At 40.7% G+C, this 16,256-nt stretch overlaps 1 protein-coding gene and 3 non-coding genes across 4 annotated transcripts; all 4 read right to left on the bottom strand.

Annotated features, from left to right (window-relative positions):
- Window positions 1-2,406: 2,406 nt before the first annotated feature.
- On the bottom strand, window positions 2,407-11,419 carry rps4x (ribosomal protein S4 X-linked). Its single transcript, XM_034149964.1, is given in 8 exon segments — window positions 2,407-2,553; window positions 4,306-4,463; window positions 6,497-6,577; window positions 6,580-6,667; window positions 7,514-7,611; window positions 9,428-9,608; window positions 10,676-10,753; window positions 11,346-11,419. Coding segments are annotated over 8 exon segments (786 nt in total). The 5' UTR covers window positions 11,349-11,419; the 3' UTR covers window positions 2,407-2,454.
- On the bottom strand, window positions 4,155-4,225 carry LOC117497964. The gene has a single exon (XR_004557516.1). It is a non-coding gene; the product is annotated as a small nucleolar RNA SNORD61 (small nucleolar RNA).
- LOC117497962 lies at window positions 5,689-5,759 on the bottom strand. The gene has a single exon (XR_004557515.1). It is a non-coding gene; the product is annotated as a small nucleolar RNA SNORD61 (small nucleolar RNA).
- LOC117497965 lies at window positions 8,779-8,856 on the bottom strand. Its single transcript, XR_004557517.1, has one exon. It is a non-coding gene; the product is annotated as a small nucleolar RNA SNORD61 (small nucleolar RNA).
- Window positions 11,420-16,256: the final 4,837 nt, after the last annotated feature.

The following is a 16,256-nucleotide window of genomic DNA, read 5'->3' as shown; positions in this document are numbered from 1 at the left end:
ATAATTTGTACTTCAGATACTTAAAGTGGAGTATTTTTGTAGTATGGTATGAGTACTTTTAGCTCAGTACACAATCTGAATACTTCATCCACTATTTCATACACACATACTGTCCTCACTGTCCTTACACCTCGCTGCCAAATATGATGGATTGCAGAACACAGAGCAGACGGCCATACCGCTCTACACACACACACATTCCTGCTGTGTGTGTCGTGTGTGTTATGGTATGTATGGTGCATTTGGAGAGGTAGGGTTGGAAATGTAAGTCACGAGGGAGAAGGAGTCACTGAAACACACACTCAGGTGAACTTGAGGGCCAGAACAGGACACATGATACACACACACACACAGAGCTGGTGTGTGCCAGGCCAGGTTTCTGCAGCGCGGAGCAGGCTGGATCCCAGCAGTCGCCATATGGACTGGTACTGAAGTCAGAACACAGAGAGGGGGAGGGATGAAGGAGGCAGGAAGGACGTGAGATGGATGCAGGGAGAGAAGGGAAGGATAGATACTAAAAGATAGGGTTGGAAATAGAGAAAGAAAAGGTGGATTAGGAAGGGTTTGATGCAAAGGGTGAAGTGAGGGAGGGAAGAGGAAGGTAGGATGGACTGAGAGAAGTAAAAGGTGGAAGGAAAGGAAGAGATCAAGATTTGAAATGGTTAAAGAATCTAAGGAATCAATTCAAGGAAGCAAGGGTGTAAAGGAGGGTAAGGAAGGACGTTTCTAAGCCAATATAGGATGGTTGGAAATGAAGTGAGGGAAAGATGGAGCAGGAGATAGGAAGGACAAGTGTGAGAAAATGTAGATAAGAATATAGGAAAGGATGAAAGGAAAGCAAGGAAGCAAGGGGAAAAGGGGCAAGGAGTTAAATGATGGAGGGATAGTTGTAAATAAAGATGAAGTAAATAAGGGTGCAGACTTGTAAATATAGAAGTCAGGAAACAAGGATGAATCAAAAACATGAGGAAACTATAAAGGGAGAAGTTTGGGTTTTAAAAAGGGGAGTAAGGAATAGGGATAATACAAAGGAGGCTAGAGAGGAAAGGAGGAAACAAATGTTGAAATTGAGAGGATGGAAGATGGGAAAAAGGGGGGATGGGATACAAAGAGGATGAGAGTGGAGAAAGGAAGGAGGGAGGGATTAAGGAGCCTCAACAGATGGATGCGTGCAGGATGGAGAGGAAAGGATGGAGGGATTAGATGAGGATGAGCTTCAGGTGAAACATGGAGGGAAAGCTGGTTCATTTGACCAGATCAATGCAAAAGCACCCGTAGTTAAGTAGATAGGAACCATTCATGTACAGACATCTTATCAAGGAATACAACTGACCTGAACCACCGACAGCTTGTCTTTAAAGTCTATTAGGATAGCATTATTATTTATCTTCATTGCATTACTGAGAGTTGTTCTGGTGCCAAGTTAGTAGGGCTGTCCCGAATAACATTTTTCGGGCTCCGGATATTCTGTAGTAATCAGCAGCGAACCGCTTCAACACGTGTATTTCGGTTTATTCGAGGCATTCATTGTTATTCTACACAGTATTGTTGTTTTATAGTTATTTGTGAATGTAACTCAATTTGTGTTCTTTGAAATTGAAAAGGATATTGCATTGTGTTTGTTACTTTCGTTGCAGTTGTATATGTCTTAAGTGTAATTTGGCTTGGCTTCCTATTTTTTTATGGACATGCTTTTATTTTGAAGGAGTTAGTGCTGTTGACAGGAAGTTGTTGTTGCTATGGATACAACGCGACGGAGAAAAGTCATATCTACATATAAAGACGGAGAAAGTAAATGATAACGTTTATGGTTAAGTGTTAGCACCCCCCGAAGAGGCACAAGCTCTTACGTTGATATTGGAGATTTCAATAAATTCAATTTGGCAGCCGCAGTGCAAAAAACGAATTTGAAACCCGAATAGTACTCCAACGAACGAATATTCGGGTACAGCCCTAGTGCTAAGCAAGCTTGACTTCAACTCTATTTATAAAACTGTTTATCAAAGACAAGCATTGATATTTTTAATATTAGCATGATAGGTCCCCTTTAAAGAAAACACTGTTATACGCTGAATGTTGTTCAACACTGACCTTAAAACTTAGGACGGGGCACATAATATAGAAAACTTTAAATCAATAGAAAGGATGTCATCGCCTAGCTTTGACTGAATTTGGACTAACCTCAAAACACTCTCAATATCTCGTGAGTCTTAATACAGTAAAGCCATCAGTTTGAGTGTAGAATACATAGTGAAGAGAAGTGGAGCAGTCACCTTAAAACCCAGATATTCATATATTATTAGATTTTCCCTGCCATGACTCTAGAGGCATTTAAACTCCCCCATGCATGTGTATCTGAGTGTAGGAAGCCTAGTATTGAATACAAAAGACACCCAGACCAGTGAAGTGTTTTGTAAATAACAGTTTATTTGAAAACCATGGGGCAGTGGTCCTCTAGCTGCCCTGCTTGGCGGCCATTCTCTTGTCTCTCTCCTCGGCGATGGTCAGACGGATTCCCTTTCCTCTGGGCAGGGACACCCATGGCTTGTTGCCCTGGAGAAAGGAGAGGAAATAGTGATACGTTAGTGTGGATCAAAGGGAACAGGATGGAGGTGGAAATTGTCAAAAATAGGTGGGATATGGTCAAAAACAGGTGGGAAATGGTCAAAAACAGGTGGGAAATGGTCAAAAACAGGTGGGAAATGGTCAAAAACAGGTGGGAAATGGTCAAAAACAGGTGGGAAATGGTCAAAAACAGGTGGGAAATGGTCAAAGACAGGTGGGAAATGGTCAAAGACAGGTGGGATATGGTCGAAGACAGGTGGGATATGGTCGAAGACAGGTGGGATATGGTCGAAGACAGGTGGGATATGGTCGAAGACAGGTGGGATATGGTCGAAGACAGGTGGGATACGGTCAAAACCAGGTGGAAAATGGTCAAAACCAGGTGGGAAATGGTCAAAACCAGGTGGGAAATGGTCGAAGACAGGTGGGATATGGTCGAAGACAGGTGGGATATGGTCGAAGACAGGTGGGAAACGGTCGAAGACAGGTGGGATATGGTCAAAGACAGGTGGGAAATGGTCAAAGACAGGTGGGAAATGGTCGAAGACAGGTGGGATATGGTCGAAGACAGGTGGGAAATGGTCAAAGACAGGTGGGAAATGGTCAAAGACAGGTGGGAAATGGTCAAAGACAGGTGGGAAATGGTCAAAAACTGGTGCAGAAAAGTCATGTTTTGTGCTCTTAAGTCTTCATTTTATGTTGATGCAGGCTGCACTAGATGATGAAGAGGAACAGATCCTAAAACTATTCATAACAGGAGCTTGTACTCCTGATTTATACATGAAGGGGAGAATTTAAATGCAATATATTGTTGGGCAACCATTTATAATTTAGCCGTTTAATCTTTCAAGCCAAGAAGGACCAAAAACAAGTCAAGATTTGTGCTTTTCTTTTCTTTTGGAAACACCACAATGGGAATGATTACACCGGGTATTCCTGACCATTTATAATTAGCATATACAGTTTAATTAACATTTGTAGTCGTTTCATTGCTTTGCCGTTAAGATTTCAGGAGGATAATATTGTGGCCAAGTGACATTTCAACACAACAGTATTTATAAAAAGGGAGAGACGGCTCAACACTCGATGGCGTCTCCAAGGCGAGGAAAAGCACCGTGGAATAAATGTCACGCAGCACATAAACGACAGCTGTGGTCAAAATAAATGTCACCGCAGACACTTCTCACAGGAGAGGTACTTAAAATAATTCAATGTGTTTGATATCACAGCTCATCAAGTGTTCAAACACTGTGCCGTTGAATATCCAGACCTTTGTTGGGTTTGGTTTAGCAGATCTAGACGTTAAACTATATTAAGGAGTGCCAACCGCGCATAAATTAGCCATTTTAGATTAAGCGGGGACACAAGTTAGTAGAAATTACATTTAAATGTCTTATTGTAGTCTCCTTTAGTGTTTCTAGGGTAAGCAATACTCTTAGTTGGGGTTATAAATAGAGTACAAATGTGCTTGAACCTAGTTTTCATTTAGCATTCATGTTTCCCTGAGACCTCCGATGATTTAAAGTCAAGGAGAAGGCAGAGAGTTTGAGAAAAAGGTACGTTTTAAAGTTGAAAATGTTCTATCTACGGAGCTCAGAACTTCTTAGAGGATTGGTAGTGTTTTTTCAGTGCTGATCAAAACCAAAAGCATCATCATCGCTCCCAAAGTCGATCTGAAATCTGAGGATATGAGCTATTCCTTTTCTCCTGGAGCTCATCAGTCTTTCTCCGTGCCCTCACCTTGCCGATGATGAAGATGTTGGAGAGCCTGGTGGCGAAGTTGTTGCCGGCGCTGTCCTTAACGTGCACCACGTCGAAGGATCCGGGGTGACGCTCCCTGTTGGTGATGATACCGATACGACCCAAATTGGCACCGCCGGTCACCATGCACAGATTACCTGAAGGAGGAAGGAGGAGAGAAACCATGTCAGAGGATCATCAAAAGTACAAATTCAGGACGTCCAACTATTCCAGGGAGCGCCAACTTCACAAGGCATTTTGTAGTCTTGGTTTCTAGGTGAAGATGACTGGTAAACATCTGAACTGAGAACAATCACCTGTTTGCAACTTACACATTATGTATCACTTGTATTTAGACTCTTATGGCACTACTTCTATTCTATTGTATTGTATTTACTTGCACTATTTTTATTGTGTTGCGCTGTTTGAGGAGCCTGGGACCTGAGATTTTCATCGACTTAACTACACTGTAGTTTGGAGAAACCATGTTAGGAGGATCATCAAAAGCAGACAAGCAGATAGACAGAGAGACAGACAGATAGACAGATAGATATATAGACAGAGAGACAGACAGACAGACAGACAGACAGACAGACAGATAGACAGATAGACAGACAGATAGACAGATAGACAGATAGACAGATAGACAGATAGACAGATAGACATACAGACAGACAGACAGACAGACAGATATATAGACAGATATATAGACAGACAGATATATAGACAGACAGATATATAGACAGATAGACAGACATACAGACAGACAGACAGACAGACAGACAGACAGATATATAGACAGAGAGACAGACAGACAGACATATAGACAGACAGACATACAGATAGATAGATAGACAGACAGATATACAGACAGATATATAGACAGATAGATAGACAGACATATAGACATACAGACAGACAGATAGATAGACAGACAGAGAGACAGACAGACAGACAGACAGACAGATAGATAGATAGATAGATATAGATATACAGAGAGACATACAGACAGACAGAGAGATAGACAGACAGACAGAGAGACAGATAGATAGACAGACGGAGAGACAGATAGAGACAGACCGTTGCTATTTTATTAGTATTTCTATTGATCTATTTTTGTACTCTTTCTTATGTTGCTATGTAGATAAAGCTAAATGGAAAAACTGTGGACCAAAATGTGATCATGCATGTATAATGAGACTGAAATAAAAACTACGTTCAAAACAAAAGTACACATTTAGGATGTCTAACTTTGCACAAGTTACCCGTTTGAGTTTAAGCAAGGGACACAAATAAGCACCAATAAAAAAAGGTATTTTGTAGTCTTTGTTTCTAGGTGAAGTTGTAAAGATGCATTTCTGATTAAAATGGTCTTTTTTTAAGGAGCTCAGAACTTCTTAGAGGATTGGTAGTGTTTTTTCAGAGCTGATCAAAACCAAAAACATCATCATTGCTCCTTGGGTTAGCAATAGTCTTAGGGCACAGCTAGGTAGGGTTATACATAAATTAAAGGTTTGCTTAGAGCTTGTTTCCATTTTAAATAACTTTATAGACACCTATTAGTAGCATGGGTTAAATGCAGAGGTCAAATGTAACTGAGAATTAAAGAGGGTTTCATCTCTCCGATTCTATCTATAGACAAAGTACTATAAATGGGTAACACTTTATATTAACGTACACATATTCACCATTAACTAGTTGTTAATTAACATGCATATTAGCAGTGCATTGGCTCTTTATGACTCGGTATAAAACACTTATTAATGATAGATAGACAGACAGATAGACAGACAGACGAATGCCTTATTCTACATGACCATATTCTACAAGTAATAAGCCATTAGTTGAGAGTTTTTCCTCAATAACCCTTTAATTTGTGTTTATTTATTACAAGTTAGGAAGTTAGGAAGTTGTTGTACATGAGTTTTGGTCTTAATATGCAGTAGCACAAGAATAGTAATCATCCCGTAATAATACCCAACAGATCTGATCTACTCTGATGTAACAAGACAAGTGTAGCAAGTGTTCATTGTGTCAAAATAACTCAAAATGATGCATTTCTAACTCGTAGTTTGGTTCTAATATGCATGTTAAGTAGCAATTAGTTGATGGTGAATACCTTGATCTAAAGTGTTACCGGTAAATGCTTTGAGGGGGGGGGGGGGGGGGGGGGGGGGGGGCTGGGACTTACTGGTATCAAACTTGATGAACTCGGAGATCTTGCCGGTGTCCAGGTCGATGCGGATTGTGTCGTTGACCTTGATCAGGGGGTCGGGTAGCGGATGGTTCTGGCGTCGTGGGTCACCAGGTGGGGGATCCCCTTGGTGCCGACCATCAGCTTCTTCACCTTGCACAGCTTGTACTGCGAGAGGAAGGGGAGAAGGGTTAGGAGAACGCACGTGTGAGAAGAGAAACAACTACAGGATAGTTTCATCCCACAGGCCATAAGACCGTTAAACACCTGAACTTTTGAACGAACATCCATCTGTTTGCAACTCATATATATCAATATTACAATTTCTTGTATATAGAGTATTCTGCACCAGATTATAATTGTTTGTGTTGCACTGTTGGAGGAGCCTGTGACCTGGCCTGCAGTTGCATGTAAAGCACTTTGAGCCCCAGGAAAAGCTTATTATTAAACTAAGGAACAGATCTCGATGCCAAACTGCTGCTGTTGTTGTTCTTCCCACAGCAGAGGATTTTAACCAGATTTCACCAGAGGTTTTAGGAGATTAAACCAGTTTGAAACCCAGCTCTGATCCTTTTGGCAACAGGCATAAAACCAAATCCTTAAACCCCTTCTCACATTACATGTTATTTGTTAGACGCTTTTATCCAAAGCGACTTACATACTCAATACTGTGGGCAATCCCCACAGGAGCAATTTGGGGTGAAGTGTCTCAGGGACACAACGACATGCTGACTGCAGTGGGGTTTGAACCTGTGACCCCCTGATCCGAACACCTACGGACAACCCACTACGCCGTCATATGACGATTAGACTAATTTAAATCAACCAAATCTCAGCACTGTCACTACAACCAGAGTCATGTAGAAGGAATAAGTAATAACAATGTTTGTTTTTATGTCAGTGTTTCCTCTTATGCTTTGTTTGAATGAGAGGTGACTGGTTATATGAAAGCAAAAGGGGGGGGTAACTTCTCGAAACTTAAAAGATGTAACATTTTGGGCTTAACATCGTTACCTTGGCCTCCTCAGCAGTGATGCGGTGGACGGTGAAACGTCCCTTCACATCGTAGATCAGACGGAAGTGCTCTCCGGTCTTCTCGATGCTGATCACATCTGGATAAACAGAGACAAGCGGGTTTTAGATTACACACTTTCTCTACTGCTCACGAGGAATTCATGGTTTAAAAAAAAACTCTATGGATTTAACACAAGTCAGTCAAATGCCAAAACGATTAAACGCTGGAACACTGATCAGCCAATTGCAATTTAATAAACTGATCAAATCTTTACTCCTGTCAGTGTATCAAAACTACTTCTCGTGTTAATAGATATCTTTCAAATACAAAACTATGACAAACCAAGTACCATAAAGCCCTAACAAATATTTTATACAATACAAAAACAGTCAAAGTGTGACAGTGAATATGGAAACCATGTCTCCCAAAATGCAAAACTTAACTTACTTATCTGAAATAGTGTACATTTAGTCAATTGTGTAAAAAAATAAAAGATTGGATAATAAGTGCATCGTGTTAATGCCTAATAGCATTTAAAAAGAGTAGCCATCAACTTGTTCTACTCCTGCTAATGGCCCAGAGTAGCAGACTGATCAGTGTGGATGTAATATATAAATAGACAGCGGTCATCGACAGCTTCCCCTTGGATTCTGAAATTAAAACTCCACACCTCCACATGGAGGCTGCTGACCAGCGGCAAGGTGGGTGGAGGCGTGACCGCAAGCACCGTTAACTCCTGTTTGAGGCCATGCACTTGCAAAGAAATGTTTGCTTCCAAATCTTCCCAAAGACAATATGAATCTCAATCTCTCCCAGGTTATAATCTAGCCAAGTGGGACAAGTTTACGTTGCACTTCTGTTCTGTGGTGTCTGGGTATCACTAGCCCTTTTCCAAATGGCTGTATCCCAATAAAAAAAAGGGTTACCACTTGAACCAGAACAAGTTATTTCCTTTAATATACGTCGACTGAAATCCATGATAGCCTTGTTAAATATAGTCGACACATCACAAATCCAAAGTCATTTAAAATACAAAAGCTTGACAGTATAGAAAACCAACTAGATGGTGTTGGATCTGACAACCATGGCTGAAAAAAACAGTCAAATGTGCAGTTTTTAACTCTGAAAAGCCACTTCTTAACAAAATAATATGACATGTAAGCTCAAGCAAACATGGCCTCAAATATGAAGCAACTTAATGACTGACTTGGAGACGTTCCACTTGTCTAACAGGACCTGAAAACACAAGTGGTGATTGTATCTGGAGCTCAGAACTTCTTAGAGGATTGGTTGTGTATTTTCAACTCATTGCTGATCAAAACCAAAATATCATCATCATCGCTCCTCCTAATCACTGACAGATGCATCGTTGTAGAAGTTAGCAGCTTCACATCCAACAGCAACACCACAGAAACCATTTCCAGAGCTACTTAACCAAATGTTAACACTAACCAATTACGCACAATATGTGAGTAATGTAACATTGACAGACAAAACGTAGAGCCGATATGAGCTCTGAAACGTGAACACTTGCCAAAAGAGCCATTCTGCAGAGTATGTTAATAATTCTTAACAGACAGAAAATCTCACAAATGTTTTACACGCCAAATCTGACCAGTCCTATACAATCTGGCAGTCTTACTTACATTTCCGTGGACCTGAATTGTCGGCTTTCTTGTTAAAGGAACCTCATGAATCTCCTCTGATCATAAATGTGATACGTTGATAAGTATGCATGTCTGAGACTGAGCTGTGTTTTGTCTGTTTGCTTTGTAACTATGTATTTGTCATGCATGTGCTACGTCATTATTGCGTTGTAAAAACCAATAAAAACATTGACAGAAAGCTCTGAAGAATCTCCGAAAACTCACCCATAGATATGAGCTGTGAATAACTTTTAAGAGTGAACTCACCCATGAATCCAGCGGGGTAGGTGATGTCGGTGCGGACCTTGCCGTCGATCTTGATGAACCTCTGCATGCAGATCTTCTTCACCTCATCTCCGGTCAGGGCGTACTTCAGGCGATTCCTCAGGAAGATGATGAGGGGCAGACACTCCCTCAGCTTGTGGGGACCGGTGGAAGGACGAGGAGCCTGAGAAACATAACATTAAGTTGTATTATTACCTTGAATGATGGTTGTGTGTACGGTCCTTCAACTGTCTATTAGGTTTTTTAAACATAATTGCACCTGAAGCTCAACCATTTCCTTTAAGAAGTGATATAACGTTTATCAGACCTCATGTATCCCTTCTGCATACAATAGTGGCTGCTTTGTAAACATTTCAAGCCCAACTTGCAAAAACCTCTCAACTTAAAATAGATAATAGAGCATTCAAGTGAAGAATTTGCATTATAATGATTTATTCTGTGATGTCAAATGACAGCTGGTGATCAGGTTGGTGAAAAATAAGCTAATGGCATAATTCTAGAAACTGCAGAGGTATTTTGTCCAACAATTGCATCTTAACATTGCAGATTTAGAAGTGCATTGCCGTTAACTTCACCTAGATGAAAACGTTGCATGCTAGCAGGAGCAAGAAAAGTACTTGTGGTATTGTGAGGGAAACAACCTCAGTTTGAAGCATGTGTTTTTAATCAACGATAACCAAATTCAATAGTTCTCCGTTATGAAAGGTAATCTATTATTTTTGGAGCAAATAATCCAACACTTTTAAGACTTCTGATGACCAGGTTTCCCATTAGGTCTTTTTGACTAATGGTTATTAGATCAGGAAACACTTTTAAGGACTGCAGTAAATCGACTTATTGAGGCACAAACTGGTCTTAAGCTAACATAAATTTAATACAAGTACATGTTGGATACAGTAATCAACAAGTGAGGTAAAGTAGACTGCAAGTGAGCAATCCCTGCCTCGGCTGCAGTTCATGAAGATGAAGACCATCAACATACATGAAACCCTAACATGAACAGCTACAGTTTTACAAAAGATGGCTATTAAAATGAATATAAGAACACACTGTAGGAAAATGTTACTTAGAAAGACAAATAATGAAGTTAGCTTTCAATGCCTCTGTTCATACCGAAGCATCCTATATACACACAAGACCCCAACATTGAAAGCTACCATTAAAACCCCAGTTATCCCAGATTAAAACCACACATTAACAATAAATACACTGTTAGAAGTTGTTACTTACAAAGACTCCTGTGAGCTTGTCCAGCATCCAGTGCTTTGGCGCTGCGACGCGCTTGAGGTGCTTCTTCGGTCCTCTTGCCTGGAGGAAAAGAGGACAAAACCGGGTAAATAACGGGACAACAACCGCTTCAAAACGTCCTGAACACTACCAGAACCAGAAGTGTATAATACCGGATTATAAAATGGTGAAAACACCAATAAATAGACATTAAAACTAGTTTTAGCCATGTTAGCATTGTTTGCTAACATGCCGCAGAATAACTGGCTGCGGCCTAGCCATGCTAACATAACCGCATATTTAGCATTAATATATTGAGTTTGTTAACACAGGACTTTAACACTGTAGAAATAAAAACACAATTTGCACACATCGCGCACAAAAAAAGCGACTCTTCCAATACTGTATAACAGTTGTTCCAGTTAAATTAACAAGCTAACGGTGATAGCAACATTAATGCTAACGAGCCCGTGGAAAACCAAAGTAGGATGAGAACATTTTTTAAATCATCAATAAAGAGCAAACATCGAAGCTTTTCGTTACAATTTAGACATCGATCCGTTTATAAGATGTGGAGTTTCAACCTAGGAGTTGTACGTTTGTGCTAATATAGCGGTAAAAAGAGATGTTTAGTGATTATTTCAGAGAGGAATCGTGAGGAAGAACAGCTCACCATGTTGGAGTCTGCGGGGGAAAGGACCTCACGGCTTCCGGTATCCGATGATAAAAGCGGCTACGGCAGACTGGGAGGGACAAAAGCGGTGGAAGAAGTACTCAGATCTTGTACTAAAGTAAAAGTAGAAGTACCAGAGTGTAGGGATACTCTGTTACAAGTCAAAGTACCAAGAGTAAAAGTAGTCATTCTGCAGATTGGCCCATTTCAGAATAATATGATATGTTTTGATTATAATTATTGATGCATTAAAGTCGGAGGTGTAAAGTACTGTACTTAAGTATTTTGACTTTACTTGAGTTACTCCACCACATTTATTGAAGTTTAGTTACTTTACAGATTTGGATTAATAATGTGAAATATAATAACGTCTTAAATCAGACTTTAGTTCCACCTGGAGTAAATTCACAAGCTACCCTGCAGTATACAAAGTCATTCAAACTAGCTGCACTTTTACCAGCTTTGAGAACACTTTAATGATCAATCATTATAAAACATATCATATCTATTATTCTGAAATGGACCAATCTGCACAATGACTACTTTTACTGTCGCTACTTTAAGTATATTTTGATGCTGATACTTTTTTACTTTTACTTGAGTAACATTTTGAATGCAGGACTTTTAATGTAACAGAGTATTCCTACACTCTGGTACTTCTACTTTACTCAAGAAGGTCTGAGTACTTCTCCCACCTCTGATTAAAGTGTTATCAAAGCTGGTAAAGGTGCAGCTAGTTTTAATGACTTTGTGCAGGGTAGCTTGTGAATTTACTCCAGGTGGAACAGAATATCTGCTTTTTCATGTGAGTGCATAACATAGTATACTGAAAGAAAAAGCAAGTACTAAAAAAGTTAGAATCTATAAAAATATATAACAGACACTTTTACACTTACCTTAAAATATGTAAAATATATCTCGTGTTCTTCTGTATAGAATTAGAAACATGTAATGTGCAAACTATTAACTATGTGATACAGTTTACAGAATAAAATAAGATGTGCAATCCAGTTTCATTTATGAATGACGCATTAATGAAAACAGCATGCATGGATTAAAGGTCCCATGTCATGCTTTTCTGGTTATTACCTGTCCCCTTGTGTGTTATGTAGGTTTTGATGCATGTAAACGGTCTGCAGTCACAAACCCTCAAAGTACACCCTGTAGCGAGTAAAACTCTAACACAGAAAAGACCTGTCTATGCTGCCCCAGAACGCCTCGTTGGAGATTTCTCTTTTTCCATTGTTTACTTCTTGGGTATAGTGACGTAACGTAACGTAACGGCTCCGCAGATTGGTCCAAATCAAATCAAATGGACCAATCCGCGGAGCCGTTACGTTACGTCCACGGAGCCGTTACGTTTGGACCAATCCGCGGACTTGCTGCGAGGAGCGGGACACTGTGAGCTGGCTCACTGGTGTGGGGTCGGCGAGACAGCGAGACACCGCGGAACTCAGCCTGGGCACACACACAAACTCCCAGCCAGGCTGCGTGTGTGTGTTTCGGGCTGGGTTTCTCTGTGTCTCGCTGTCTCGCAGACGGCCACTGAGCTCACAGGGAGGGGGGGGGGGGGCAGGAGCTGTATGAGAAACCAATGTGAGTTTGGAAAATTGTACAATATAAATGTATTTTAGTATACCTCAACAATGGAATTATGATCAGTAGAAATGGCCATGACATGGGACCTTTAAAATGGATCTCACACACACACACACACACACACACACACACACACACACACACACACATCCTCCTTTTTAAAAGTGCTTTTCCCACGTTGTGCACAAACAGATCACGATTTAGTCATTCTTAATTATTGACACCTATCCCATTCACAGCTTAATCACTCTTTGAGCACGAGTGATTAAGCTAAATATTGAAATGATCACATACTCCCTGCATTTAGCCCTCTGACAGTGCCTCCCCTCTCTCTTTCTTCCTGTGTTTTGGGCTGCTGTCCTGCAGGAAATACCAGTGTGACAGGCAGAGCCCAGTCCTGTTTACACTCATTGAGATACATCTCCTCCGGGTCTTTTCTTCCTCTGCCAAATCATTCCTACTGATGCACACATGCCATCTTTCTATCTCTGAACGCTGCTTCCCTCCAGGAACAAATACCAAAACCCCCAGGACAAACCTATTTATAATGTTCCTGCAGTGTACATTCACACATGTATCTCTGGTGACCCATTTAATTTCCTTTTATTGAAAGCTAACTCTTTAGCATGTGCACACGTTTGATTTCAGGGCAGTTTAACAAGTGGAGAATCACCCACTGACCTACATTTAATTCAGCACATTTTTACATTTTTACAAAGACCAGCAGTGTAGCAGCATATCAAAAGCCGTGCACCTTTATTTCCTGACCCCTTTCCTAACAAATACTGCCGGTGACCGCTTCTTTTCAGGAAGTTATTTTGGATCAAAGACACATTTCTGGGCTCATGTTACTAAAAGTTGAAGGAATAACGGAGGCGACGTTTGTTTAAACCGACTGTCTTAAGTCTTGCAATGTTGTTTGAGAAATAGAGCGTAAAAAAGTCCAGCTGATCGCATTAATGAAAACAGCATGCATGGATTAAAATGGATCTCATGTTAGACACACACACACACACGCACGCACGCACGCACGCACGCACGCACACACACACACACACACACACACACACACACACACACACACACACATACACGCACACTTCAGCAAGTTCCTCCCTTTAATTAAAACTTTTCCCAATTTGTGCACAAAACAGATCATGGTTTATTAGTCGTTCTTAGTTATTAGCATCCATTGTTTTATTTACTTTTGTGTACAGCTGTTGCTAAAGCCTCACTCGTTATATTAATAACAGCATATTCCTAATGTATCACTGCTCTTTTTAGTCTTTCTTCTCCTTTCTTCTCTCCATTTAGGCCTCACTATTTCCCCGCAGTGAATATTACATTACATGACATAATACATGTTAGACGCTTTTATCCAAAGCGACTTACATACTCAATACTGTGGGCAATCCCCACAGGAGCAATTTGGGGTGAAGTGTCTTGCCCAGGGACACAACGACATGCTGACTGCAGTGGGGTTTGAACCTGTGACCCCCCTGAGCCGAACACCTACGCACAACCCACTGCGCCACACGCCTCCAATATATATGACTAAGTAGAGTTACTCGTGTACTGTTCTAAAGTAGAAATCTGAGGATTTTAAAAAACCTTTTTAATGTTATATTCCACTACATTTCAGAGGAACATATTGTACTTTCTTAATTGCACTATATGTGTTTGACAGTTATCAGATTACAGTGCAAACCATGTATCTCCAGATGTGTTTAATTTGAGACAAATACATGACGATTTTACAGAATGAGATGCATTGCTGTAGATAAAACTACCCAACAATGAATAAATTAGTTCAAATTAGCACATCATTAAATGTGAAATGCACAGTTTCTGCATTTCTGTTAACATATCTCCATGAAGTACTATAACCACTAGATGGCAGCACTGCATTAAAGTCTGACACTTCACGTTATCAGTTTGATTTCAAAACCTTTATTGGACAGAAAAATGGAGATAAATATGTCAAAATAATTGTATGCAAAGTAAAAAGCGGATACAAGCGGCCGAGATGGGTTTTCTCCGCAGGGTGGCTGGCGTCTCCCTCAGGGATAAGGTGAGAAGTTCAGTCATCCGGGAGGGACTCGGAGTTGAACCGCTCCTCCTTCGCGTCGAAAGGAGCCAGTTGAGGTGGTTCGGGCACCTAGTAAGGATGCCACCTGGGCGCCTTCCTAGGGAGGTGTTCCAGGCACGTCCAGCTGGGAGGAGACCGAGGGGCAGACCTAGGACCAGGTGGATGGATTATATCTCTTCGCTGGCCTGGGAGCGCCTTGGGATCCCCCAGTCAGAGCTGGTTGATGTGGCCAGGGAAAGGAACGTTTGGGGCTCTCTGCTGGAACTGATACCTCCGCGACCCGACCACGGATAAGCGGGAGAAGATGGATGGATGGATGGATGGATGGCAAAGTAAAAAAAAACACATTCACTCAGCTGGGATCAAGGCCTGACCACAAGACAACACACACACACATACCTTTTTAATGTTATATTTCACTACATTTTACTACATTATGCACTCATTTAGTTAGTTTTTTTCACGTGGAAAATGTAGCCTAAAAGATGTAAATAGCTTACTTTTTGTTTTCTGGGTGTTTTAAAGTGTCTAAACGCCAGGTTGTTTATTGTGTATTTACCACTACCTGCCACCAGATGGAAGCCTTGTACCATAATGTATAGTTATAGTAATACTGTATTTAACCCTCCTGTTGTCTTCGGGTCAACTCTAGATATCTCCCCCCCCCCCCCTTATGTGCCCAATCCCCCCATGTGAATCACACCTGGCACACTCAAACACACACAGACCAATTTGACACATTTCCCGCTCTTATGTGCCCATCCCCCCACATGGATCACACCTGGCACACGCAATACATGTTCAGTGTCTATTCTTTGTATATTTACTGCAGTTTTTCATGTATACCAGTAGTCTGATACAATATGTACAGTTTGAAAGGGTGTTAAATGACATTTGGTGATGATTAATGGTTTTTGTGTTAATGTAATAGCAGTTAAAACAGGACCGCGAACACCAAAGTAAGGGGGGGGGGGGGGGGGGGGGGAACGAAGACAATAGGAGGGTTAAACAATTAATTACATGTATGAAGCTATTATTCAGAAAACGTTAGACCTTATCTGGTTAATATATTGTTTTAGAGTCTATGAAAGGCACATTTATCTGTTGATATGATTAAACCTATCCAACATGTTCAAGGAAAATTGGAAAAAATGTATATTCATTTGACTTCATATCCTGTATGTTGTGTCCGTCTGTTATTAAAAGAAACACTTTCACTCCAG

Source organism: Trematomus bernacchii, unplaced genomic scaffold, assembly GCF_902827165.1.
Source record: "Trematomus bernacchii unplaced genomic scaffold, fTreBer1.1, whole genome shotgun sequence".
Classification (NCBI taxonomy): Eukaryota; Metazoa; Chordata; class Actinopteri; order Perciformes; family Nototheniidae; genus Trematomus; species Trematomus bernacchii.
This window is presented reverse-complemented; position numbering and strand designations above follow the sequence as displayed.